The sequence below is a fragment of the Vigna unguiculata genome, chromosome 9 (assembly GCF_037176805.1).
Source record: "Vigna unguiculata cultivar grain cowpea cultivar isolate G323 ecotype 2 chromosome 9, ASM3717680v1, whole genome shotgun sequence".
Classification (NCBI taxonomy): domain Eukaryota; kingdom Viridiplantae; phylum Streptophyta; class Magnoliopsida; order Fabales; family Fabaceae; genus Vigna; species Vigna unguiculata.
The window spans coordinates 35,034,113-35,058,960 of record NC_140800.1 but is presented as its reverse complement, the minus strand read 5'-3'; the positions used below and the strand labels follow the sequence as shown (position 1 = coordinate 35,058,960).

Here is a 24,848-nt window from a genome sequence, read left to right as displayed (position 1 = left end):
ATACAATATATGTTGACTTGATTAGCACTAAGGTTGAAATCAGTCTGTGAAGACTTGTTGAATTAATATATTCACATTAGTAAAATGAAGGATGAATTTTTTGTTGACAATATGGTTATGTACATTGAAGGAAAAAAAATAGTCAAAAATTTTAATTTTGATTTAATTATAAATGGGTTAAAAAATTTAAAGGAACGAATATGTGTGACTTATTTTACAATTATATTGATATATATATATATATATATATATATATATATATATATATATATATATATATATATATATATATATTCATTTTTATTGTATCGGTGAATTTAAATATATAAATCTTGAATGTATTATTTTGACTCCCCAAATATATTGTTCAAGATTCGTCATTGATTATAATTATTTACGGTGAAACATTTTCCGTCTCCCCAAATATTAGTTACCTTTCCATGTTTTATAATTTCATAAGTTTATAAATAAAAATATAATTATTATATTTTTTTTAATAAAAAAAAAGTTGTGACCGCAACTTAATGAAGCATGTTAATGTGATTATCTAATTTTGAACTGTTCTTTTTAGTGACTCCATTATAATATACACCTTGGAAGATGAAATGCTTATCATAGTTTCATTCCTAGCTTTTGGTTTAAGCAGAAATTTTCTCATTTGAAGGAGTTTGAAATTAATGTAGCAGCTGTTAGGTTTTTAAGGAGGAGGTATAATTTGGGAGATACAACACCAATGAGACCTGAACCAAACTATATAAAGCACTGACACCACTCTCCCTCCAGCGGAAGCTGCCCAACCACGAGTACTCCTTTTCTGCCATTTTCTGTACCGCCGTTCTTTTCTTAACGGGACACGCTTACCTGACCCACACTGTCAGGAAGACTTTCGATACTAGGACCATACTGGTACTGCACTTGTCTGAGCCGGTATTAACCATCGGTTCTGATACCACTTGTCAGGTTTTACAAAGGGGGAGAACAATACCAATAAGACCTGAGCCAAACCATATAAAGCACTGTATCAACCCAAAACCTTAAGGCAATGGATTTATGGGTCTTTATTCTTATATAGTGTTTCACTTTCTCATTTCTAATCAATTTAGGACTTAGATTCATATTTAGATTCCTAACAGCAGCATTAACATGCATGTGACTTCCAACATCTATAGTCTATGAGAACAAGCTTGCAGATATTATTCAAGACCAAATGGATTAATGATTTATTTGTGATGAATGAAAATTTAATTCCAGATAAATGAAAATCAAGGTTTTGGTTTCTGAGAAGGAGTAGCACTGTAGTTTTCTCAATAGAAGCACCACTTGTGAGGAAAAAGTCAGGAATGTCCATTTCTTCTTATTGCATCAAAGAGGAATGTGACGCTTACTTCGAAACCATAAAAGTCTATGATTTTGTTTTTTTCCTTTTGACACACCCATTATGTAATGATTGCCACCATTGATAACTTTTACCCGGAAGTTACCTTGTTAGATTTAAAAAATTTATTAAATTCTAAGCATGGTCACCAATAGTACTGAAGTTATATTCTTGCTTTTCAGTCTCTTTCTAACATTATGGATGCATGCATGAAAAAAAAAATAATTCCTTTATATGTTTTTTAAAATTATAAAATGCATATCCACATACTGCTAATTATTATTATAATTATTATTTACCAATGTTGGAAGGAAAAACCAAAATTTTTTATTCGATGAGCACGTGGAGCTTTGTCTCTCTTATTGTGATTTTTCATTTTAAAATAAGATATTTTGTTTGTTTTTGTTTACTTTTTAATAAGGAAACAAATACTAATGTAATATATATATATATATATATATATATATATATATATATATATATATATTTTTTTTTTTTTTTTGTGGAACACAGTTTAGTACAAGTCATGCATAATTGACCTTTTCGAACAAAATTTGTATGGGTATAATACTATTCCATTTCAATGTTAGAAAGATATTGGGTGAACTAAAAGTATTTTATATATTTTTATATACTATAATTTTTCTCATCTTCAACTTTAAATATTGTAATTTAATTTTTCTAATTCTTTTAATATATTTATGAGTTAAATATGTTTTTTGTCTCTTAACTTTAAGTGAAAATTGAAATTAGTCCATTTACAAAATCTTGTCTCAATTTAGTCCTCTAACTTTACAAATGTTTGGATTTAGTCCTTTTAACAAAACTTTTGTTAAGTTTATTTCACGACTCAAATGTGTTTCAAGACAATTTCTTAGCTAACATTGAGGCAGAAATGTGTCAAGTGGGGTAAACAACTTAAATGTTCTCATAAAACGCGTTTAAAACGTTAAATAAACTTTAAAAATGGGTTAAAAGGACTGAATCTAAACATTTCTAAAGCTAGAGAACTAAATTAGGCCAAGATTTCGAAGAGGAACTAAATCTAATTTTCATTAAAAGTTAAGGGACCAAAAACATATTTAACCCTATATTTATTGTACTATATATCGTATTTGTCTTTTCTATAACATTTTTTCAAGGAAGGAACCCACAAGAAAATTGATTATTTAAATATTTAAATGTTAATTTCATCCTAAATTTTTAGATATTTACTAAATCATCTCCATTGAAGATGATGTATTATAAAAGGATCGGGAATCGTAGATATATTTTCTTGCATATATATTTATTTTAGGAATTTATTATAAATATTTATATTAAAGTTAACCAGTAATTTTGTATGAAACTGAACGTATTAACTTTTAGTAACTTTTATAATTGTTTATGTATTAGATCATTCATGTTTTGTTTAAAAATCTTTTACCGGACATTTTGTTTATTATGAAAAAAAAAATTATTAGTTACCAATGTTAAAAATAAAAAATAATTACTTACTAAAATACCTATTTAAATATTAATTTATAAACAAAAAATTATTAATAATTAAAATAGTTTTTAAATTAATTTTTAAATTATTTATTATATTGATTAATTATTTTTTATCTTTAAAAATGGTCACAATAAAATATTTTCTTGTATTAAAAGTATGTTATACAAATAAAAAAATGTCACAAAATTAAGCAATTTCTTGGACGATTAAACTTATATACGTCATAAAAGTGTTATTTTCTATGATGATCTTGACCTTAATTATCATAAAAAGTAACACATATGACAATTAAAATACTATTTGTTTTTTTTATATAACAATTGAAATTTTAATTATCATAAAAATTAGAAAGAAAAATCCTAAATATGATATTTTTTCATGTTTTTATACGACAAATTTTTTAGAACCAACATTTTTTTATCAACAATAAAAGATATATAAAATAATGAAACATTTGAGTGCTTCAATCCATATACACAACTTAAGAAAGGTTCGAACAAAAACAAAAGAAGAAAAAGAGAAAACAAATCTAAAAACCTTCGTCGCAGGTGAAGGTAAAACAACAACAAAAACTTTCCCAAACAAATCACATCCAAAACATTGAAAAACCATGAAAGAAAAAGAAATGTGTAAATGAAAAAAAAAAAATGAGACGTGCACATGTTGAACTACCAAATCATGGGTCCTTGCAATATTGTGATTATCAATGTTAGCATTAAAACCAGGTGTGTGGGGTAGAGCTTATACTATGGTTGCTCTTAATATATACCAGTATGAACTTAAGATATTGAAGGTCAGAAAAACATGGCTTTCACTTAAAAGATAAGACACCTAACATGCTAATAAAGTTGCATAACGCTCACCTAAATTGCATCCCAAATTCAATAACCAATTCCCACACCTCACTAAAGCCAAGAAAATTCATCTCCAAAAAGGATCATAATGAAGGTTGGACAAGCTAACAACCTAAAGATTTATCACATAAGGCTGACATTTCTGTCAAGAAGTCAAGTGCACCGATCGCACATAACAAGTGATAAATATCATTTTTTTCTAAGGAATTTGTGTGACACATGACAATTCTCACATTCAATAACTTAATTACACCATAAAGTTCACAAAAACACAATGGAAACTTTTTTTTTGTATTTTTATCGAACAATTAGTGTCCAACAAGAAATTAACATAGTGTATTTTTAATTTGTCAACATTAGACTTCAACCAGTTCATTGTCATCCATTCTAAATTATCTCAATTTCATATTCATGTTAAAATCAACTCACAAGAATATTCAAATCATATTCCTAAAGCCCTTGAGCTTATGATCACTCATCAAGTTTCAATCCCTTGAATCCTCAACAAGTGAAATCAATCACTAATTTCAAGAGTCTAAGATTACTAATAAACTAAGTTCGATTCCCAAATACAAGGACCCATTAGGTATTCAAATTCAAGTCTATCCTAACACCTCAAGAATCATAAATCAAACATGGGACCAATCCACGTCAAATATTATGCATGGAAATCAAATATTAAATTAAATTGGAAAATCATATATATATATACACACACACACACACACACACAACACTATTCTACAAAAGAATTCAGTGTTTTACATCTAATCTCAACAAATAAAAATAGTTCTCCACGGTAGAGAACCTAGGGTTTTACAAAATTAAAGAATAGGGAAGAAATTAGAACCATAAAGTAGAAGCAATTCCTCTCCCAAGGCTATTCACAACTCCTCCATGCTTCAATTGCGCCTCTCATTCGCATCTCCACCTCCAATTTTGTAGCCCATCATCCCCACCAACCTTGAAGGGGAAAACTCTCAATGGATGAAGAAGGATACCCAAGAAGGAGAAGAAAGAGTTTTCCAATACCTCTAGCAGCCTCCAAGAGCCTCTCCTAAGCACCCAAGATGTTTTTCTTTGTGAAAAATGAGAAATCCTTAAACGCCACGTAGAAACATGATTGAATAACCATATTCACGAATCAAGGTTGACATTCTTGCCCAACGACTTCATTCTCACCTAGCGAACCTAAAATTCGATGCTTTCCGACTTGTAACTTGCTAAGCGAGCCATATTTTCACTTCGTGACTCAAATATTGCAGGCCTGGGTTGTCATTTTTGCCCATCGAGCAACTAGTTTGCCTAGTGACTCAACTTGACGCCCAATGTTGATTTTTTTTATGCCCCATGGTGTGGGTATTTGTCTAAAAATCATTCTTTCTTGTCCAATCATGTTTCCTTTAGTTTCAACTTGTTTTCCTCCATTATAATTGCTTCTTATCGACTTATTTCACACACTCAAAATATAAATTACAGCTAAAGAAACATAAAACAATTAAAATACAAAATAATGCAAAAACAAGATAAACTTGAAGGTTAAACAAAATAAAATCTATGGAGAAATTGATTTTATTTAAAAAACTTAACACCAATAAAAGATAAAAAATAATGTTATCAAACATAAGCTCCAATTTGAGTATGAAAATCTCGCTTTCAAAATTTTATTAGTTATCCACATCCAAACCTTAATTTTTACTAAACTAAACACTTTCTCACCGGCCTTCACCTTACTCCCTAAAACAATTTCATTTTTATACATTCAAATAATCAATACAATAAGAGTCCACATATATCTCGATAATGTATCGTACTTTTTACTCAACCTTGATAGACAAAAATGAAAAAAAAGTGATTCTTTGATACAAAGATGAACTTTATATAACAATTGTACAATCATCATAAAAGTTTTAAATTTTCGATATTTACTAAATCTATGTCAATTATAAAATTAACATAGAAAATTTGTTTTAACGTTCATGTTATATATATATATATATATTTTGATTGTAAAACAGACATAGAAAATTTATTTTGACTGTCATAAAAAGTTTCACAGCATTATTGAATGAAATAATATAAACTTTTATTTTACTTTTTTTTAGATATTAATTAATTATGGTATATTTAACGTATTAATAAGATGGGCAGATTAAAAAATGTATGTAAATCTGAATGACTTATGTAATATAAATTTTACAAAAGAATGTATGTGAAAAATATATAATTAATTCAAATATATTTTAATTGTTGATGCAGATTAAATTTATCGTACACTAAAAATTATACAACTATTTTTTTAAAATAAAAATAGATTTAAACAATTTTTTTGTATAATATTTTATTATTATTACTACTAAAATTAATAATAATAATATTATTATTATTAATATCTTGTATGCGTGTAAACTTTTCTCTTTATCATAAAAAAATATATTACTGTAATCATTATTAAACTAAAAAAATATTATTAAGTTATAAAATGATTTTTATAAAAATAATTCTAAAAATAAATAATTTTGAGAATTTTATTGTAAATAAATTTTTGTTCTTTTGGTTTTGATGACTTTTATATTGAATTGTTTTTTGAGTTAAAAATGATTATTAAAGAATAAAACCGGAAAACAAATTATGTACATTGAAAAGGTGTTATAGATTACTTAATTTACATATCTTATTTGAATTAATATGTTTTAAAAAAAATTGATAATCGTTTTATAAATCTACTAAACAATACGGATGTCTAATATATTGTTTTTAGTCAGTTATGACTTAGTTAGTTCAATGATTTGATTTAGAATTTAAAGAAGAGTGTCGATGATAGTTTGGGTTAGTGAAATTAAAATCAATGAAAACCTATGTACTATTTTATAAAAATTAATTGTTACATTTTGTAAATTTATAATTATATATTGTATTTTGCTGTATAATTCTGTAGTTATAGTTCTGTAGTTATAGTTTTAATGTTTTCGCCTTTGTTATAATTTCCTTATTTTTCTTTATTTTTAATTTTTTTTACTCTTTTATTAATGTATGGTTCAAAATAATTCAAATATATATGACAAGGTTAACAAAAATTGGAAATAAGGATTAGTTTGAAGCTAAAATTTTTTATCACTCAACTAAAATAAAATACCAAAATTTCATTTAAGTAAAATAATTATAACTTTCTATAAGTTATATACGTTATATATCATTACAAGAAAATCATGTATTACAAAAGGATAAAACAAAAAATTCGTTAATAATTTAAGTTTATTGACATATTATCAATATAAGAAATTTATTTATAAAATAATCATCGATAAATTTTATTGACAAATTACAAAATCTGTCTATAATTACTAATGATAAAAAATTCGTCAATAATTATTAACAAGTTTTGACTGTGGTCGAAGTGTCTCTTTCTCCTCCTCCTCTTTCTTTTCATCATCCTTCTTATCTTCTTCCTCCTCTTTTTTTTCTTTCTATTCTCTTCTTATTCTCATTCATCTTCCCTTAATATATAAAAAAATCTTATTAGACTTGAGAGAAATTTGTTGCTTATTTTACTATTAGTATTTAAATTTTAAAATTTATAGATAAAATCTATCAGAAAATTTGAGTTTATTGACAAAATTATTTCTATCGGTAAAAATCTTACAAAAATTCTTGTAGAGATCTAAATTAGGAATATTAATTTTTTTTTATCTTTTATGTGCATAAACTAATTAAATAATAATTAATTTCACTTACACTCAACATAAAAACATGTGAAATGGATGAAGTGTTAGTTTGTTCCTGATTCGTGATCATAGACCTCACTATTTTTCCCTTTGTTCATGTTTATCAGCTTCTTAAGCTGTAGTAGAACTATGGTACTCTTCGGTTAAGGCTCTCTCTCTGCAATTTGCTTTTAGTTTTAAGGTAAGGGAAGCTAGGGTTTTAAAGTTTTCAAGTGCCTCGCATCGAGATGGCAAATAAACTCGTACCTAGGGGTATCACCCGAACTCGTCTCAGTTTTGACGAAGAATCACCGCATTAACCGCATTAACTGTGTATGGGTATGAGTATGAGTAATACCCGAAGTTTTCAACTAAGGATGGAAATGTGGATATACATATCCCCGTCCAAATATCTTTCATCGTTTAAATTATTAAAATATCTATAATTTATTAAATAATATATATATATATATATAAAGATAATATATTTACGCATATACATATAATATATATATACATAATAATATAATATATAATATTATATAATATAAAATAATATATATATATATATGTATTATTTTCATGAAAATGCTTGACTCTTAATTTGTAACTCTTCTTTTTGTTACTTTGTTATATATTTTTTCTTGCTCTCTCTTAATTGTTTTGCTTGTTCTTTAAGGTTGAAGGAGATCTTCAAGATATTTTTCCTTTTATCACAATCTTAAATATACATTTTTTTTCCTTTGTGTTATGTTCAAATGGATATTCTCAATTTCATTGGATCAAATTTAGGTCACACATTTAATTATCTTTACTCCTTGATGATATTTTTATTTATTGTTTATTTTTTGTTTCATGAGGATGTTTGACTCTCAATTTTAAGTGCTCAATTGCATAAACCCTTAGTTTAATTCAAGATCAAAAGATGAAGAATCTATGTTTAAATTTGAATTTTTATTATTTAATTTTGTTATTTGTGCTTTTAGTACTAGTGGTCAAATATTAACTTCTCACCTAGTCGACTTCATCATATTACTATAGAGGCTTTGATGTGTACAAGAAGTTGGATATGAAACTCAAACCATCTAGGTAAGTTACTCAAATTTATTAATATTTATTGCTAGTATTTTTTTTTTTGTGAATTATCATTTAATATTCTATATTATGTGTTTGTAGGTGTTAGAAAATTAAAAGAAAAATATGTTTTCACGAGTGAAAATGAATCTGATGAAGAAAGTACATATATTAAAGTAATTAAAATTTTTAATTTCAATTATTATATCATATCTAATTTTTCATTTTTTTTCTATGTGTAGGTGGATCGAATGCAAATGAAACCACTGATTGTTTGTAAAATTAATAAATATTTTGGTTATTATTAAATTTTAGTAATGTGTAATTGTTTAATTTTTATATAATTATTTAAATTTTCTCTAGTTGTTATTTATACTTTAATTTAAGATTTATACTACTATAATAATTTTTCTTAATATTTGACATCATGAAAAGAAAAAAGAGTATGTTATTTTAATATTGAATATTTTGATAGTATCATGATTCCTTTAGTGTGATTTTTTAAATTTTTTATAAAAATTATTTAATTGATATTTGGAACATAAAAAAAATGGGTATGGGTATAAGAATATACCCGTTACCCAGTGGAGATGAGGATGGGTCAAAATTTGTATACCCTCTAGGTTTGAGGATGGGGATGGAGATGAATTTTTATTATGGGGATGGGGATTCGATCATGATACCCGTACCCGTCCTGCCCTGTTGCCATTCGTACGTTGCATGTTGCTTAAAATGTTGTTTTGATGCTTGTGAGTGTGTGAATATAAATTGTATGCTGTTTCTGGCTAGATTCAAGATATGCATGCGCAAGTAGGTGATAATCTGCTAATCTCGCCTAGGCCAGAAGCCTCTAGCCTAAGCGAGAATAGCATAAAACTCCCTTTTGCTGCTGCACGAGTTGTCCCTCAAGCGAGAACTTTTGTCCAAGCGAGAGCAGTCTCGCCTAAGCGAGAAAGTCTAACTTAAGCGAGAACTTTTGTCCAAGCGAGAACTCACATTTGTGTATTGTACCTTCTGTTGAGTTCTCGCTTAGGCGAGGAGATTCTGGCTTATGCGAGGGGATTTTGTCACTTAAGCGAGACCTCATAGCTTAAGCGAGAATAAGACATGGTGATTTTAAATTCTCTTATTTTACTTGTGGTTGATTAAAGTATTCTTAAAAGCATGAATTTGTGACAATGCATGTATGATGAGATATTTTGAACTGAAATTATTGTGCTTGGTTTGAAATAATAATGGATGTGTGAGAATATGTGTTGGTATGTGCTTGATGTAATTCCATGAGTCTCTTAGGAGACTTTATGGTGGTGTTATTGTAGTGTATGTAATTAAATAAGGATTCAAGTAAGGTTGCATCATGACACTTTAAAGAATCAATCAGACTCACACAGAGTAGATTGGTTTAAGTGTTGAGAGTAGCAAGATGTCCTAGTCTTTGGCAAGATAATGACCTTAGATGATCATGGACTAACTTGTATGTGGTAAGGTGAAACCCATTGGCAATGGCTCTATAGAGTAGTAGAGGTCACCACAAGTGTAAACAACCGGTGAATCTGATCTCATGACATGTATCCGGATAATTGAGTTAGAGGATCTTTTGTTGTTTGTTATCACATGCTTTGTGTGCTTACTGATTTGCTTGTTTATAATTTATTTAATAAATTGCTTACTTATTTATATGTTAAAAATTATTTTTCACTTGCTTACCCTTTTTCTATGTATCTGTTTCTTGTTTGATTTTCTTTTTTTCAATGATCACAAACATTGGTAACATTGGTGTGAGCAGATGTGGAAGCTCCTAGTAATCACCATGACGATGGAGATGCTATTGTCTAGTTAGGCATGTTGGATCTTGCTCTTTGAGCATCTTTTAATGAACTATTTATTTAGTAATTTCTTGCTCTGTGAGCAATCATCCTGGACAACTGTTTAATGTTAAGTTATGTTTATAACATTATTTTGTGCCTAAGTATTCCTTTTCCAGTATAATTTGAGATAATTGTAATGAATTATACTTTATGTCGTTGCTCTATTTATATTATAATATGTGATGTTTGATTTATTAGAATGTATCTATTAAATGTGATGTCACAAACTTTATTTAAAATTATTTTCAAATTTTAAATTTATTTGTTTTAACTTGTTATAAAATTGTTTAAAATTATTTTCAAATTTAACATTTGAATTTTTATAATTATTATTTTTAAATCAACTCAAAAACATTTGTATAAAAATTATTAAATTTTATACATTTTAAAAATATATAATTGTTTGAAATATAAATTCAAGTAGAAAATAATATTAAAATATGATGTAATAAAATATCAATACAAAAGTTAAATGTAAAATATGTTTTAAAAGAGTTTAAAAATTTGATTAATTTATTTTATTTTATGAAATGTAATTGATAAACAAATTTAACATATTTGTTAGTTGAAATTAATTTTGAATTTTTTTTATTAACATTACTTTCTATTAAAAAATTTAACAGAATTTTAAATAAAGTTCATGGTAAAATATAAATTTAAATAAACTTAATCTTCTTAAAAATATTTAATAAAAATATAGTATACCATCTATATAAAAATTAAATTTTGTTTTAACCAGGAGAAAAATGAAATTACTCAATTTTTAAAACTATTAGAACTACATTGAAACAAAATAAAAATATAGGGACCAAATTGAAAGTGAGATAAATACATAATATACTATCACTATCACATTACAATATTTAGACCTATAAAAAAAAGGTCAAATTATTATTTTCCTACAAAAATAAAGAGCGAAGAAATAATTTATCCTTTAAATTATTTCAAATGTTAACATAATACTGTTTCCCCAATCAATTATAAGTAAAAATTGAAAAGCTTTTACAAATTCAAAAGATAAATGAAATTTCATTTTTTGAAAAATAAAAACTAACTTTCCGGGAAAAAATGATAATAATATAAACGATCCTCCGTTTTATACTTATTAATTTTTTTCTCTCCTTTTCTATTATCACATCATATATCATATATATAACTTTCATTCTTTTTCAAACAGTTTTGGATGTACATGACTTACTATCCATAAAAGAAAGAGAGATGAAAAAAACGCTGCAGCGGTCTAAAGATGACAGCATCAAGAGTTGCGGAGGACAAGTACCGTCCCTTATTGCGGCAAGACATTGAGGAGAACACCAAATGGAGATACGGTCCTCCAAGTTATGAAGCTGTGAACAAACTATTTGAAGAAGGCCGAACAAAGGTAATAATTATCAGCTAGGTTTCTGTGAATTTCATGCCAATTAATTTGTATGTTTTAGCTGAATCAAGAGTTTGGTTATGATTTTGATGACAGGTATGGGCTCCGGGCTCACTGGAAGAGCAGGTGCAGACTATGGTGAAGCAGTGGGAGATGGAAATGTTCCACAAGCTTGATTTTCAGGAGAACCGATCAGTGGATCCAGAGAAATACATCTTCAGCCTAAACGGTACCGTTTTATTTTCTAAGACTCAATCTTGTTCTGTATTTGATGGTTTGGACTTGTTTGATGTTAATTGCTGGGACTCACATCACAGGAAGAAAAGGCATAAGTTTGGAAGAGAAAAGGAAGCTTGGTGGAGGGTATATCCCTCTTCTGCAAACCTCTCTGCCAGAGAAACTAAGACCCTACAATCCATATGCAGAAACAGCAGATTCATCCCACAAGGCCTTTACCACAGCATTTCCACGCGGTTTTGCTCTGGAGATTCTGCACGTCTATTCAGGACCACCACAGATCGTGTACAAGTTCAGACACTGGGGTTACATGGAGGGTCCCTTCAATGGCCATGCTCCCACTGGAGACATAATTGAAATCTATGGAATGGCCATTTTCACGGTAACAACTGATCAACCATAGATAGAAAAATGAAAACAATTACTGTTATGATATTTTGATGACACTGTGTTTGTGGTGATATATAGTTGGATGAGAATTCGAAAATAGTGAAGGTGGAGTTTTTCTATGATCCTGCGGAACTGCTGGGAGGTCTCCTGAAAGGTGAGTTTGAGGGCAGTGCTGAAGATGCTGTTGCCACCAGCTGTCCTGTACTCAGGAACACTGGCTAGCTAGAGAAGAACATGTTCAAAAAGTTTAACCTTCAAAAAAATTATCATGTGTTGCTTGTTTAATTTTAGTGTTTACACCCTAATCCCAGCATTAAGGTTGTAATTTATTAGTTATTTATCCTTTCCCCCCATGTAATTATAATAAGCTTGTTCAGATCCCTTCCCTAAATCATCTTCCATGTATGTTGCATTAAGAAGTTCTGATTAGTTAAATGATTATTTATCCATAAGTATGGTTTGTTTCATTATCCTAATCTTCAATGAAACTCAATAATTCTCTGTACATATCATTTTCTTATGTATTTTTTTTTTCTTTCATATTTTCTCTTATCATGCACGTAACTATCAGCACTGCATTATTTTGCAGTCTGTTATTGACTTGTTTAAGCAAAAAAAGTAATGTGAAAAAAGAAATAATTATATGGTTACATAAAATGTAGACCACCCCAAAAAAGCATTTTTTTAATGAGATAAGATTATTACTACTGAATTTTTTTCTTCCATAAAAAAAAAAAAGTTGGCCATAACATTTCAGTCCTTTTATTTTGTATGAATAGACTTAAAGCTAACATTTGGATCATCCTGGAAAAGACCAATTGTATAACATTTTTTTTTTCACTTCCTTCATTTATCTATTTCTATCCATAACAATCTATAGGAAATGAATAAAATTTCCATTCAGCTAAAAAATATTGATGTATCTTTTAAACTAAAAATATTTTGTATAAAAATTGGAAGATTATATATATATATATATATATATATATATTTCTAAATATTTTTCATTATAATTTTTTTATTATAATTTTTTAATTCATTTGCTTTAAAATATATATTATGAAGAAAAAGGGTTAGGAATAAGAATGCTCAATTTCTGGGAGTAAAAAATTTTATATTTTACTAATTTTGCATTCTTAATATCGACAGTTTTAAAATACTTTTCTTTTATCTTCTGAATCATTTATCAATTGTTTTCTTTTCTCTCTTATTCTAATTTCTAAATTTACTTTTATCATTTTTAAATAAATAATTTATATTATAAAATGCAATGTAATACAATTTGTTTTAAAAATATTTATTTATTATAAATTGTGGTATTATGATTTTACAAGAAAAAAATTATTATTATGAAATATAAATATTTTTATAAAATGTAATTTTTATTAAATAAATAAGTTGTTATAAATTTTTTTATAAATATTTAATAAATTATTCAGCTTAAAATGATTAATGAAATTTAAAACATTGATTGGTAATATCCCGCTTTATTTTAATATATTAACTTGTTAAGAATAAATTTTAATATATTAATTTATTTGGCTATTTGTTATTACATTATGAGAGGATTCATAATTTCAAAACTTAAGGAAATTTTTTGAAAGTGTTTCTTAAGATTCGATCTAATAAATTAATGTTAAAAAGTTTATCAAATATATGAGAAATAAATATTTTATAAATATTCTTACCCTTTATAGACAAATAATTGTTATAAAAATTATAATCGTTTTGAATTCATGTATATACGATTATTTTATAGTTACTTCAGACATGATTTATTGATAATGAAAAAATGAACACTATTTAATTTGAAGTTTATAATTACTAAAGTAGATCAATAGTTTTTTAACGTCCTATTTAATTTATGGGTTAAATATGTTTTTGGTCCTTTAACTTTTAGTGAATTTTGGAATTAGTCCATTTCGAAACTTTAGACCAATTTAGTCTTTCATCTTTCGAAATATGTGGATTTAGTCCTTTTAATCAAATTTTGTTAGATTTATTTGATGTTTCGTACACATTTCATGATTGTGTTTCAGTTGTGTATATTGTTTGACACATTTTTGCTTTAATGTTAAGTCAAATAGTATTATGAAATGCGCTTGAAATGTCAAATAAATTTAACAAAATTTGATTAAAATGACTAAATCCACGTATTTCGAAAGATAAAGGACTAAATTGGTCCAAAGTTTCAAAATGGACTAATTTCAAAATTCACTAAAAGTTAAGGGACCAAAAACATATTTAACCCTTAATTTATAAGCGTAACTAAAGAAATGCTACACGTAGAGAGTATAACAACGCAATCTTGGGGTCTTTAACGTTACAAAACTAGGCACACCACGATGCCAACTGAAAACAGTTGAATGGTCTAACAAATGAAGTAGAGTACTAAGCAAAAAATAATACATGGGCCCAGGCCCGAAAGGAAACCCATCAAGAATTAAGGTCCAGTCTATGCAAATTATGCAGCGGAACTATCACCACCCTGTTGTTCGCGGGTGTTCCTCGCATCTGCTCACACCAACAAGTTGATGATCATCACAAGAGAGAGTACCACACAGCAGAACACACAACAACAAAAGTAGGGTAAGCTAAAACACAAAAGATTTCATCCATCAGATCAGATATAATTTCACAATATCATACACTCAATTCAACCAAGCATGTTACGACTTGTCAGGCAATACACTACGACTCGACTCATCCGAATACGTATAGCCAGGTCGGATTCAGCGGATGCTTGCACTTATGGTAGATACCTCTGCTCACCCCCGAGCTATGTGTTACAAATGTTACGATGAATCAATTTCCCTCACCACAAGGTTAGCCCTTAATGAATTTCAGGCCTCCTGCTACTCTCACCACAGGAGTCAGTCCGCTCTAAGTGAGACTAACTGGCTCCTTAGAGTGTCAGGATGCAATCCTTACCTTGAATCCTTACCCAGTTATACAGATGGGGCACCACCATAGACACCCACTAACATGGGCCATGGAATTACGTCCCGACCACTGAAGCACGACCCTAAGACCCCGCCTAGAGGTCTCAAGGATTTATGCACTGACACGAACCAAGCATAAATCAACAATACGAGAAGACTAATCATGCTTACAATTTCATACCACCCTTTGAAAATAATTCCGCATTCATATCACATGTTGAATCCTTACCACTGGTTATTACCACCCCATGGGTGTAGGGCCTCATCTCATATCAATGCCATGTCCCATTAATTCTAACTCACTCATTAATTTCACATGCCAAGTTCCCACGATATCCATCATTCACCATTTATAAATTTTGTCTTGCATACATAGCAACCCATTATATATATATATATATATATATATATATATATATATATATATATACATGTATATCATCATAACAATCATACCCAAACAATTATCAAGCATCCAAGGGCAACCAAGCAACCAAACAAAGCACTGTCCCGCTCAGCCCCTCGCTCAGACTGAAGGGCCTCGCTCAGGCGAGACGTTCTCGCTCAGGCGAGTCCCCTTCGCCTAGGCAAGGGCTCGAAAGAGGAACCAGGAACCAACGCGGGATCTCGCTTAGGCGAGACCCTTCTCGCCCGGGGAGATACTCGCTCGTTCAAAAATAATGAGCTGGTCGCCTAGGCAACCTTTCGCGAAAAAGGGTTTGGGCGAGTCCCTGTTCGTCTCGCCTAGGCGAGACCAGCTCGCTTGGGCGAGATTAGCAGGTCTCACCACTGTTTTCCTGCAATAGTTACCCACGTCATTCCAAACCAAGGATATACATGCGTTCACAGCTATCACAACATCACACCAGCCACATAATCTCAAAACAACAGTCGCATGACAAGAAAGAAATGAAAACACGAGAATGAGCCAGAGCTTCCCTACCTGGAAATGGGTTTGTACAGGACTTCGACACTGAATCAAGGAGCACAACAGCTCTAGACTGACAAACTGGAACAGCGGGTAAAACGAGTTAATACAGAGTTTTCCCACTGTGACTACGAAAACTATACTAGACAGAGGTGATAAGGAGAAAAGTACTTACGTGAGCAAAACAATGGCCAAGCTAAACGCGAATCTGAGGAACGTTGGAACCCTAGCAGAAGACGGGAGCAACAACAGCTCTAGGGTTTGGGGCGGACTAGTTCTGTTTTCCCTTTCTGGGCCAGCCCTAAGGCCCAATGGTTAAGGTAGTCCTAAAAAAAAAGGGCAGAATGGAAAGTGAGTCTTACAGTTTTCTTTAAATTGATATTCTGTTTACTCTTTTCAAAACCACAACCAATATTTTTTTTTTAAATTGATATTTTGTTTACTCTTTTCAAAACTACAACCAATATTTTTTTAAATAATTATTGAAAACACATGTGCATCGTTAACGTTTGTTCATTTTCTTCTATAACAAAAAATAATAAAATTATAATTATAAAATAAATATAAATAAGTTTTATAATTATATAGTTTTTATTTATTCTATAGATAATTTTTAGGTTTAATTATTTTTTGGATCCTAATAAATTTGAAAACCATCATATGAGTACTTATTAAATCTTCATAATCTATACTAAGTCTTCAAAATTTCAAAACTTTTCAATTGAATTAGTCTCCTTATATTCGTTAGATTTTTTTATTACCTCTATAATGTGATAATTATCTTGTATTACCACACCGTTTTAATATTATCATATAATATATTGTTTCAGACTACCATAACACCAAGATCTCTCTCAAGAATGTGTAATTGTACTGTATTTATCTAAAAAGTATTCTTAAAACTAATGGAAACTATAAATTTATAAAATATAAAATTAAAAATAAAAAAGTATATAATATTACAAAATAAAAAAAGTAGAAATTATAAATTTATAATTAATAAAAAAATATAAATTATGAAATATAAAATAAAAATATATAATTTTATGATTTAAAAAAGTTATAATTTTATAAATTTATAATTTAAAGTTATAATTTTATTAAATTATAACTTTTTTAAATCATATAATTATATATTTTTATTTTATATTTCATAATTTTATAATATTATAATTTTTATTTTTTATTTTGTAATATTATATTTTTTTTATTTTTTATTTTTTATTTTATAAATTTGTAATTTTTCTTAACTTTAAGAATATTTTTTTGTAAATACAACATCAAATTCTTGGGCAAATTATGGTAGTTTACGACCATGTATTATGTAGGGATATTTAAGCGCGAGTGACAGTGCAAGATAATTATCACGTAACAGAAAAATCTTAGGGTTCAATTTAAAAGTGTTGAAATTTTGAAAACTCAATCGAACACAAAATTTAACAGGAGATCCAATTGAAAGTTTCTAAATTTATCGATATTCAAAGCATAATTAAATCTAATTTTTATTTATTTAGTAGATAATTTTTATTTATTTAATTTATAAAAATAGTTAAATTTAAAAATAAATGGTTAAATTTGAGAAATCAATTAAAGTTGAATAAAATGATAACTTGAACGGTAGAAATGAAGAAAAAAAGTGAACAGCAAAATGAAGAATTTTTTTTATACATAGTTATAGATTCCTTAAAAAAAATAGATTTGCAAATTCGTAATCAATTTAGAGACCTATTGCTAATTTAATTATTTAGATACTGTTCTTAGTTTAACTAAGATAACTAATATTTGGTGAATGATTCTTTGTCGAATTTGGATAACGTAATTTTTATGCTATAATTTTACGCCTTAATTTTATTTTTAACTTGTTATTTTTTAAATATTACTTTGAAATTTTATGTTTGATTTTTTTTTCTATTCTATTATTATGTGAACATTATAATGATAAAAATTTATTTAAATTATGTCATCTGAGAAGAGAAAATAAACCAGACCTGTCATTTCCAATTTAAGCTTCGCTGTTTACCTGCGACTTTTATATAAACTTGCTCCAACCACGAATAAAGATTGGGCTTACTTCTTATACTAAAGAACTCAGCTTATCAACAATACCAGAGATACTACAAGAAATTAGAGTTTTTATTTTAGAAACGGCTATTGATCAAGAAATTGATTGAAATGATCTAATACAAAACATTTGATCTATAAGAAATAAAAAAAAAAAAAAACTTGAGTAGAGAAAAAATCTGATTATTTAGAATAGAGATAGAAAAAATAAATAAATTATATATTAAATCTCTTAAATTCTTTAATTTACTCTGTTATTTACACATTAAGAAAAATCCCTCTCTAATTAGGTCAAACCAAAATCCTCTCTAAATTTGAATTCTTTTGTCATGTCTACAATAGGGAATATTCAGACTGAGGCTTTATTCATTGTTCATTCGGCTTGAACTTTTGAGCTTATGGTATTACAAGAATACAATTTTGACACCTATAGTGCTGGAATTTTAGACGGCACAGAAAAGACAAAACCCACGCTTTGGAATATCAACCCAAATGAATTCCAATAAGCTATGGTGACCAAACACACAGACACAACCAATAACATGAAATTTACTTATTAAAATAACTGTTTTATTAATAATCCGCAGTGTAACACAGTTTAGTTATATGAACCAAATGGACTTACTAATATATCAACCTTTGGAGATTATTTTTCTTCTTCTGAAAATCTTAGTTACAACACTAGTTACTGAGACAGTCTCAGAATAAAGGCACTTCTGTATCTCTTAGTTTACACACCATATAGATTTTATCATACAGAGATTATTTTTAAGTTTCTGCACCCAATTTGAAGCCTTATATTTGGTGGGAGTGAGAGCTAAACTCAAATAAAAGCAATGGTATAAGTAACATGATTATCTGTGAGTAGAAGAATTTTTCAAATAAGAATTGTTCATAACCATATACCAACAAATAAGAACATGTTCTCCAAATTTCTCAGCCTTGTTTCCGAACCAGCTGTATGTGTGTATATACTTGTCTTATTGACAAAACTAGCTAGTTTAGATAGAAACTAGGAGCCAGATTCTCTTCTACGGGATTACATACATTTTATTTTCTTCTCCAGCAGATTCAAATATAGCAATCTACATAATCATGCCACCAGCAGTGTCATCTACTTTTGAGTCAGAGAGAGACCCTGTGATATATGTGCACACAGTTTCAGAGGCTGGTCGTCTTCTTCCTTCAGCTAGCCGCTGGAACTCTATAGCACTTGACTTTAAACTTGCTCCTCATTCTTCCACTGCCTATGAATCAATCCCTTCCCAATACCCAAAATCTGTTGACTACAATCTTGTTATCACTGACAGGAAGCATTTTCATTGTTTTCTTTTTGTTCTTGTAACAATAATCTTAGCCATCCTAGCAGCTGTTTTGTTGGTGCATTTTTTACCTCAGAAGCACAAGCATCAAGGCTCTTCAATCGATCTCAAAGTGGCAATAAACCAAGCTCTAACATTTTATGATGCCCAAAAATGTACTACTTCTATTTCTGCTGCTACAAAATTAATTTTCTAGGTGCAGTTCAACTGGTTATTTATTTTTTACTTTTGTTCAGCTGGGCATTATCCGAGGAACAGTCCAGTTAAATTTCGGGGAGATTCAGGATTAAAAGATGGGGATTCCGCTAACAATGATCTTACTGGTGGATTTTATGATTCTGGCAACAACATTAAGTTTACCTTCACCACAGCTTACACCATGACCTTGTTGAGTTGGACTGTCATGGAATATCAAAGTAAATATGCTGATATTGGTGAACTTGATCATGTTAGGGACATCATTAGATGGGGCAGTGACTACCTGCTCAAGGTGTTCACTCCCCCAAATTCAGCAGATGGATCAAACTTGATGCTGTATTCCCAGGCAAGTTACAACTTTTTTTGTTGGGAAAGGATCTTGGGGTACCACTCCAATTCTGAATTAAATACTAATAGATATGAAGAGAAATTGATCCTTTTTTTTCATTGTTTTATTCAATTTCATTAGGTTGGAAGTACCATTAGTATCAACAATGAACCTAATGATTTGAGTTGCTGGCAACGACCCGAAGATATGAAATATGAGAGACCAGTTTCAATTTGCAATGGCTCTGCTACAGATTTAGCTGGTGAAATTGTTGCAGCATTATCTGCAGCATCGATGGTATTCAAGGAGGACAGAGATTACTCAAAGAGACTTAAGGATGCAGCAGAAGGGCTCTTTGGGGCAATACCTACCAAACAAGGGACTCACACCATGGTTGATGCATGTGGAAAACAAGCAACAATGCTTTATAACTCAACCAGCTACCAAGATGAGTTGGCTTGGGGTGCAACATGGTTATTTCTTGCTACTGCAAACACTAATTACCTTGAAATTGCAACTGAAACTTTTTTTTCAGCCAAGAGTAGTGAATCAAGCGTTGACAAAGGGGTTGTTTACTGGAATAACAAGCTCAATGCAGTGGAGGTAACTTCAATAGATACACAAACTGAATTTTGAGGAGAATTTATTTTTGGTCTGATTTTTTATCTTTGTAGGTTTTGCTAACCGGTATTCGATACTTCCGTGATCCTGGCTTCCCATACGAGGATGTTCTGAAACTTTCATCTAACTCAACCGATGCACTCATGTGTTCTTATGTATTCAATAAATACTTTAGCAGGACACCTGGTAATTAATTCTACTATCAATTGCATCCTACATCACTCGTTTGTTTGCGATTATTTACCTATGTGTGCGCATGCGTGTTATCTATGTATATGACATGTTAAACATAATGATAGGTGGGTTGATTATCCTGAAACCTGATTATGAACCATTGCTCCAGTTTGCTGCTACAGCATCTTTTCTCAGTAAATTATACAGCGATTACCTTGATCATCTCAAAATGTCTAGTGCAAGTTGCAAGACTGATACATTCTCCGTGAAAATGCTTCGCGATTTTGCCACTTCTCAGGCAATTCCTAGCTTCCTTACCATTTCATTGTTGCATGTAAATTGGAAAAAAGGTTTATTTATGTTTCATTCTGTAATGTGTTCTTCAGGTTAACTACATATTGGGGCAGAACCCTTTGCAAATGAGTTATTTAGTGGGCTATGGTGACAGGTATCCTGTCCAAGTTCATCACAGAAGTGCATCAATCCCTTGGAATAACCAACCTTACAATTGTGACGATGGTAAGAAATGGCTAAACTCCAAAGATCCAAATCCACAAGTTCTTTTGGGAGCCATGGTGGGAGGGCCAGACACTAATGATAATTTCATGGATCAGAGGACCAACCAAAAGTTCACTGAACCGAACATAGCCAGTAATGCAGGCTTAGTTGCAGCACTGATTGCGCTTCAAGATCCTCCTTATAGTTCACGTGACCTAAAGAGCACATTGTGGGGATGGACTTGATCTATATTTGAACATGTTCATTAGATTCTGTTTTGTTCCAAATTGAGCATGTGCATTAAACGTCAATCATTTGATGGATTGAATTTTAATGATGTTTCGTGTTTTCTAATGTAAGTTCACGCGTCCACCATGCAATTTTGTACGAGGACAGACCCAGGAATTGGTTATATTAGGAATCTTTTACGCCACCAAGGTGTTATATTCAACTGTGAAATCATTTGAAATATAAAAAATCTGGTCATGCATAACACTTTATTTGGAGGAACGTTTAACAGTATCCTCAAGGTTTTCATTTCTTCAACATATCAAAAAACTGTTTGTGGAAACAACCAATCTTTGGAAACAGAAAAAGTGCATATTTGTAATCATACTATCTATCATTTTACCTTTGAAAATTTGTGAGCACTGCACGCTATAGCCCAACACAAGAAGAAATTGTTGTGCTCAAATAAACAGCAAGCATATATGTAACGCAAAGAAATTACTAACTTTAATTAACTTAGCACGTTTTGGATGTAACAAGGCTCTAAATTAGATCCTCCATGTAGACAAAATAAAACTTTGAATTCAACATGTACAATTTTGATGTATAATAATATCTATAGATTGAGTAGCCGAAAGCAAACTTATAACTACATATCAGTGTTGACGAAAATTTTACTATACAAGCCATTTACATGAAAACAGAGAGGAATGAAACCAAAATATACACTACACAAAAGCTGTACAAATTCTTCTATCTTCAAGTTGATTTAATCCTGTCCAAGTTATACACTTTCTGCAAAATAATATTAATGAGGTAAGATGACAGAAAATTGAAGGAGCATGTCGGACATATGTTATGTTTGAAAGCATGAAATAAGCTTACAAGAATACAATGAACATCCTCAAGAAAAGGCACAAGCAAAGAAACCAAGATCTGCATTTGGTCCTTTAGGGTGTCACAGCTTTCATCTCTTTCCTTGAGGAGATCCATGAAAGTTTGAGTATCTGGCACTAGTTTTATAGCTACCTGCAGCAGTGTTCCGGTTAGTTCAGCAAGAAGCAATTGCACAATTTTGGTGACTACACTAAAGTCTGCAAGTTTTATTGGAACAGACAAGTTGAGGTTAGCTTGTAAAAGCCATCAACATGTTTGAAATTGATTTAACACAAGAAAGAGATGAACAAGTGGCTATTTCTTACTCTGAAAGCAGCTGATGAAATCCATCCATGCCATGGTGACAGGGTTGCATCATAAGACTCTTGAACTATTTGCTCCATATTCTTTTTAGGATCCATTTCTAGTGCTCGTAACAATGCTGAAGAGAAATCCAGGGATCTGTAAAGTTGCACATCTATGAATGAATATTAATTTCTTCTGTTACTTAATCTGAGTAACAGTTATTAGCCTGTCGTTTTTTCTCAACAATTTTTAGAGCTGAAAGAAACTGATGATACAACCTAACCCAAGTGTTAGGAATAACAAAATAGTAAATGAAAACAGCAATATAATATATGCAATGTTTACCTAGTGAGCCAAAGAAAGGCTTTACTACAACTAAACCTCTTTCTTGTGTTGCCTTTGCTAGCTTCTGATTTCAATATTTCAACCAAATTTGAATTCATTGAGGGGTTCAATTCATGCATCATTTCCAATCTCTGCACAGACACAGAATTCAATAGCACAAGCCAATAACTGATAGTTGACTATTCGATCAATGTGCAATTAAATGCTTACTGAAAACTAAACCTCGTACAACTACACAAGAAGCAGAAAATTTAGAAGATCCCAATAATTGGCATGCAGAGATAGTTTCCTTGAAGTGAACTGAATCAATTGAGAGTTTCAAGTTTGATTTGTACCATAATATTCTGGTGAACGTCTTGTCTCAAAACAGCCATCGTTGGGCCTATCTTATCTGCAAGAGAGCATCAATCAAACATAAAGACAATGTGTTTGGTGTTACATCACATTCATGTTTCAAGTAAAAACAAGCGAGTAAACCCACCAAGAACTTGAAGAACCATGTAGCATAGAGATAGGAAAGGTTTGGTGGGGATGTGTGCTGTCTCATGATTTCCTCCTGGTTTGACTATAGCCATTAAAGACAACTCTTCAATGGCAGAGTTTATCTCTGATCTCTTCTCCATATCTCTGCTCCTCTTCATTCTCCTTGTTATCTTCCCTCCCTCTCCCTCTTCCACTTCTCGGATACACAAACATGTATGTTATGTATGCAGCTTCAATACCCAACTTGGCTTCTCTATTAATACCTCTAGCTAGATAGCTTCAAGCCTTGAACTTCCAACCGTAGTTAATTGGTTCAAATATCTATATTATACTTGCTCCCAGATAGAGAGAGAGTAAGAGAAATTTCAAAATTTTGATCAAGTGGTTGAACCAAGGAGTGAATCTTGCTTTGCCCACCTTACCAATTATTTAATTGTTCTTCACGTCTAGTAAAACAGCGAGTTTGGCTTCAACTAGTTTTTTTTTTGGTATTGATTTCTTAATAATATTCTTGTGCTATCAGTTTCCTCTGTAAGTCATTGATTGTGACTTTATATTTGACCTTGTAGTTATCATCAATCACTCCCTTACCTTATGTTAATGAAACATTATCCGAATAAATCAAATTTGTATAGGTCCCATGCTGAAATTGACATGGCCAGAGATTATAGCCGTTTATCTAGATCTCATATTAACTGTTACAGCTTTGTTAGTTGTTACTGCTGCTTAGAATTTTTATACATTTTGGTGTTAAATGTTGCCCTATTGGGCCTTGCATCAGAACTGATAAAGATAATAGTAGGATATGCTTTTTCAATTGGGTCTCATATGATGAACAGAAAAGTATGGTTCATCACAGGCATCACAGGGACAAACCAACTTTGTTTTGTTTGTTTGAGTTAAAATAAAATATCAAAGCATTATGTGAAAGAAGTGACTTCTTTTTTGGAGTCTTTTATTTTCTTTTCCTAGAAGCTATTCAATTATAACTTCTCAAATTGGTTTAACATTAATATTTAACATATTTTTAAGGTTAAACATGTACGTGCAATGGATTCTCTGTAGACAAAATTATTAATACAGTGTATAAGTGCAAAATGTTACTGATTTTTGCTCATGTACGTTTTATCAATGCTTAATTTAATTTTTATAAGTATAATACATTC

The 24,848-nt window shown here is 30.0% G+C and overlaps 3 protein-coding genes across 3 annotated transcripts; 2 read left to right on the top strand and 1 right to left on the bottom strand.

Moving 5' to 3' along the window:
• The first annotated feature begins 11,503 nt into the window (after positions 1 to 11,503).
• On the top strand, positions 11,504 to 12,842 carry LOC114162245 (pathogen-related protein-like). Its single transcript, XM_028046072.2, has 4 exons — positions 11,504 to 11,748; positions 11,842 to 11,974; positions 12,063 to 12,364; positions 12,451 to 12,842. The coding sequence occupies exons 1-4, from the start codon at positions 11,614 to 11,616 to the stop codon at positions 12,592 to 12,594; spliced, it is 714 nt and encodes a 237-aa protein (XP_027901873.1). The 5' UTR covers positions 11,504 to 11,613; the 3' UTR covers positions 12,595 to 12,842.
• A 6,541-nt stretch (positions 12,843 to 19,383) lies between these two features.
• Positions 19,384 to 21,816, top strand: LOC114163668 (endoglucanase 25-like). Its single transcript, XM_028047964.2, has 6 exons — positions 19,384 to 19,780; positions 19,862 to 20,169; positions 20,293 to 20,754; positions 20,826 to 20,958; positions 21,072 to 21,244; positions 21,333 to 21,816. Exons 1-6 carry the CDS (start codon positions 19,399 to 19,401, stop codon positions 21,687 to 21,689), a joined length of 1,815 nt encoding a protein of 604 aa, XP_027903765.1. The 5' UTR covers positions 19,384 to 19,398; the 3' UTR covers positions 21,690 to 21,816.
• A 387-nt stretch (positions 21,817 to 22,203) lies between these two features.
• LOC114162316 (glycolipid transfer protein 2-like) lies at positions 22,204 to 24,151 on the bottom strand. The gene is made up of 6 exons (XM_028046162.2): positions 23,681 to 24,151; positions 23,535 to 23,590; positions 23,200 to 23,330; positions 22,875 to 23,010; positions 22,558 to 22,701; positions 22,204 to 22,467 (listed from the first exon to the last, which is right to left on the bottom strand). The coding sequence occupies exons 1-6, from the start codon at positions 23,838 to 23,840 to the stop codon at positions 22,432 to 22,434; spliced, it is 663 nt and encodes a 220-aa protein (XP_027901963.1). The 5' UTR covers positions 23,841 to 24,151; the 3' UTR covers positions 22,204 to 22,431.
• Between the last annotated feature and the right edge of the window lie 697 nt (positions 24,152 to 24,848).